Below are 4,187 nucleotides of genomic sequence, written 5' to 3'. Positions count from 1 at the left end.
GTCGTTTGAGGATCTGTTCCTCAGGGGTCACATGGACTTGGGAGGAGCCCCAAAATATCACTTTTAATCGTAATATTCCACCCCGATGCTCAAAGGCTCCTGGCCATCTCAAATGCAAAGTGCATTTAATTAATCTGTGAGAGCCCCCCCCAAATTTTAGCAGTTCTAACATTGTTCAAAAGCTTAAAGTCCAGTCTCTTCTGAGACAGCAATCTTTTAAGTTGTGATCCCCTTTAAAATAAAAAAAAGAGTTACATACAGTATACCATGGCACAATAAATAGTCCTATTCTAAAAGGGATGAATGGGGGTTATAGCAAACAAAGATCAGGCTAAAGCAGTATCAAAATCCAGTGGGGCAAACACCAAATTCATGTTTGGCGTCTGGGACTCCTGGTGGCATTATTTGGGCTCTACTGGCCTTAGGAAGCCCCACTCTTCCAGGTATGCTACTTATAAGACACATAGATTCTCCCTTTGGCAGCCCTACTCTGTGCCCCGTAGGCTTTTTGACAGATGTGTTGTGGTCTTGACATCTCATGTCCTGGGTCTCCACTGCAAGTTAGACTTTACCTTCACAGCTTCACACAGTGGCTTCTCAGGGCCTTCTGCAGGGAATTTAGCCCTGCCATACATTTCCTGGCTTCAGTCAGTGGCTCTTGGGAACCTCAGTGCAAGCCCCCATGACCTTGTAACTTGCATTTTACATCTTTGAAAATCATGCACCATGTGGATGATGCAAAGTTGTGCTACTAGTTTGAGATGGAGTCTGGCCCCTCTATACAGCTGTAGTGGCATCTGTGTGCTTTGGCAGGTGAACCTGGGGAAACACTTCTAAGTAGTTGTTTTCAGTCACAGAGCCGCTTCAGTGACATTCTCAGCTCAGGTTGTCTCAAGTGAGTTTGCATTGTAAGAAGTTGGAGTCTAGTCTTTGGGGCACCATTCCTGTTGTCCTATTGAGTATGAGGTTTCTCTGTTAATTTCTTCATGGTTGCAACTGTCTTCATCATGCCTGCTGTGTCCACATCTTTACATTCGCTCACACTCCTTTTCTTGCCGGACTGCATTTATAATGTCTTGTAGCTTTGCCTGCTTCTCTCTCACTGCATACCTAAATAAGAGCAGAACGGTGAGTAGTAACCATGCCACAGCCTAGATTCTGTGGTGGCTTAAATTTTCCTCCACCAAACAAATTTGATTTAGCCTCACTCAAGTCCTCTGGGTATAGGCAAAATGCAGCCAGATTCTTTGGTAGAAAATTACATGAATGGCCTGTAATCCAGTTCTCATGGAGCTTTTGTTCTTCCTGAAGCCTGGCGAGCCAGGACTTCACTGTCTAAATTTCTGTTAGTCTCCTGGTCTTCCAGGCTCATACCAGAAGGGCCCATAAGTTCTGTGCAGGGCATTTTAGGGATTCTCTAGCTCATACGTTCAGATTCTTTGAAATTCCTCAGAAACCAGTAGAAAAAGGATGATCATGTAACCACGTGATCATGTCATCACAGCTTTAGCTCCACTTCTTGGAACAGATATTTTCTATTAGTTACTATTTCTCATGGCTGTGACCAGATACCTGACCAGAATCAACCCAGAGAAGAAAAGTTTATTTTGGTTCAAGGATTGGGGGAGACAGCTGGCGGAGGTAGGGAAGGCATGGCAGCAGGAGCAGGAAGAGGCTGGCCACATCATTCAGTGGGCAGTCAGGAGGCAGAGAGAGATGAACACTGGTGCTCAGCTGTTTCTTTTTTTTCCATTCTGTTCAGGATTCCTAGCCCATGAAATGGGGCCACCCATAATTCCTGGTGAGTTTTTTGTTCTTAGTTAAATCTCTCTGGAGACATCTTCACAGACAAAACCAGAGTATGTGTCCTAGGTGATTCAAAATATTGTCAAGTTAATAATAAAAACCATTATGTGGTTCTAGGAAGAATTTTTTTTTTATTGAAGTGATCTCTAAAGATCTTCATCAAAGGCACTGTTGCTGACAAGTACAAGTGCCTAGTCTCTTTGTGTTTCTAGTGTGATGTAAACAAAATGTGATGGAAGCCTATGTAAGATTTTACCATGAAAAGAGATTTTCATTGTGTTAACGTGATACTACTTTCATTCCCAGTAATAAAAACTCAGCAGTCTAGCAAAAACATAAACCTTAAAGGCTCTACTCTGGTGGTAATATAAGAAATGCTGATGAAAGAATTGTTAGATTCCATCTTTCCATTCAGTTCAGTAATTATTTAAAAAATGAATTTTTTGGCTAAAAACTTGCATTTTTAAAATTTTTTATCTTTCAGACTAAAACAGATACCTCAGAAAAGCCAACCAATCAATTATGGCTTGACCCTTCTGATATGATTCTCAGAGATGACATTTTGAGACTGAAAAATGAGGTGCAAGCTTTACAACAACAAAATCAGGTGATTGAGTGTCCTGTGTTTTTATGAGAGTTTTCATAACCTTATTAAATACAAAGGCTATAGCAGAGTTATATAAGACACGCAGGCAGTGTGTGTTAGTAGACAGATGTAGGCAGAGAGAGGCAGAGGCAGGTGGGGTGGGTGTCTTTGAGTCTTTGAGTTCAGGGTCAGCCTGGTCTACGTAGGAAGTTACAGGCCAGCTAGGGCTACATAGTGAGACCTTGTCTCAGGAATAAACAAAGCAAAATCTAAATTTAAAATTTTAACTTTTATTCCTATCAGAAAGCTATTTACTAAAGAAATACATATTATTAAGGTATGAAGATACTTTTTCTTTTGGAGAATTTTGAAAGTCAGATTACATCAGATAATGTTATAGAGCAAGGACTGTTAAGAATAAGTTTTGTTTATTTTCTGTGAATACTTTATTCTTCTGTGTCTAGGAACTTAAAGAAGCTGAAGAAAAGCTGAGAAATACAAATCAAGACCTATGTAATCAAATGAGACAGATGGTGCAGGATTTTGACCATGATAAGCAGGAGGCGGTGGATAGGTAAGGTCTATGACAGTACCTAATGCTTTATCTCCTGGGTCTCCTTCCCTGACAAGCCCATTCCTCCATCCTCAAAAAAGAGGATGAATTGAATCCTCTCTGTGGAGATCTTAGCTTAGCAGAGGCAAATCCCTAGGTTCTCCAATTAAACTTGGAACATATTTTAACAATGCTATGTGGTGGGCTGGGTTTTATAGCTCATCAAAATTGTAGTTCATTGAAATAATATAGCTTTTTAAAGATAATAGGGTAGTCTGGGAAGCTATTCTTTATAAAGAAGCAACCTGCGTGAGGGAATATGTCTTCCAAATACCAAATCATAAACTTAGAAACAGCTCTCTGGAACATAACTTATTTGTGAGTTGGATACTGTTGTTATTTGTACATTTAATATGTATGACTTGAATTTTAGAACCACTTTTCAGTTATTTCAATTAATTTCTTTGTAAACAGAAGTCCTCAGCACAGACTGTTCTGTGTAAAGGACTGGTGCATTCTCATATCCAAGAGTTCGATTTTTTTCTGGAAACATGAAGAAAGAAAGTTTAGAAGATTCTCAAAAGACTATTGGTTAGGGAGGAGCAATGTGGCCTTATTTATAATTTGCATTAGTGAAAATAAGGGAAAAGGAAGAAATCCCAATTTACTCTTTCTGCTTCTAGTAATACCTTGCTTTAGATTCCATCTCTGTTGCTAGGTGTGAAAGGACTTACCAACAACACCATGAAGCCATGAAAGCCCAGATCCGAGATAGCCTCTTAGCCAAGCACGCTGTGGAGAAGCAGCAGCTCTTTGAGGTTTATGAAGGGACTCACTTGCAGCTCAGGTGAGAGGAAAGGGGCTTGGTTGGCCTTTAGTGCCATAATTTGGAGGAAAATGGTTTGATATGCAGAACTTTTATTTTTTGTGGTTAGTTGCTTGTTTTTTGTATTCTAGGTCTGATCTCGACAAGATGAACAAGGAGATGACTGCTGTGCAGGAATGTTACCTAGAGGTATGCAGAGAGAAGGATAATCTAGAATCAGTTCTCAGGAAAACCATGGAAAAGGAGCAGCAGGTTCAGGAGCAGAAGGTGTGTTGGACTGTTCTTCATCATTTCCCTCTACAGGCTCCAGTCTTTACCCTAACACACTTGATAGAGGGAAGTAAGTGGGAAAGTATTCATGGGGGTCTCTTTATTTGGTTATATCAAACTAATATGGCTCACAAAATTCAGAAAAT

General features: G+C 40.2%; 1 protein-coding gene across 5 annotated transcripts in view; it reads left to right on the top strand.

Moving 5' to 3' along the window:
- Nucleotides 1-4,187, top strand: part of Cep152 (centrosomal protein 152) — an 82,867-nt gene that overhangs the window by 42,559 nt on the left and 36,121 nt on the right. For all 5 annotated transcript variants that reach the window (XM_008831783.3, XM_008831781.3, XM_029562942.1 and 2 more), the window contains exons 14-17: nucleotides 2,291-2,413; nucleotides 2,857-2,966; nucleotides 3,664-3,792; nucleotides 3,903-4,038. In XM_008831783.3, coding sequence (XP_008830005.1) covers nucleotides 2,291-2,413; nucleotides 2,857-2,966; nucleotides 3,664-3,792; nucleotides 3,903-4,038 — 498 coding nt within the window. The remainder of the gene's footprint in view (nucleotides 1-2,290; nucleotides 2,414-2,856; nucleotides 2,967-3,663; nucleotides 3,793-3,902; nucleotides 4,039-4,187) is intronic.

Source organism: Nannospalax galili, unplaced genomic scaffold (assembly GCF_000622305.1).
Source record: "Nannospalax galili isolate Female #2095 unplaced genomic scaffold, S.galili_v1.0 scaffold735, whole genome shotgun sequence".
Lineage (NCBI taxonomy): Eukaryota > Metazoa > Chordata > Mammalia > Rodentia > Spalacidae > Nannospalax > Nannospalax galili.
Note: the sequence above shows the minus strand (reverse complement) of the source record. Positions and strands in the feature narration are given on the sequence as shown.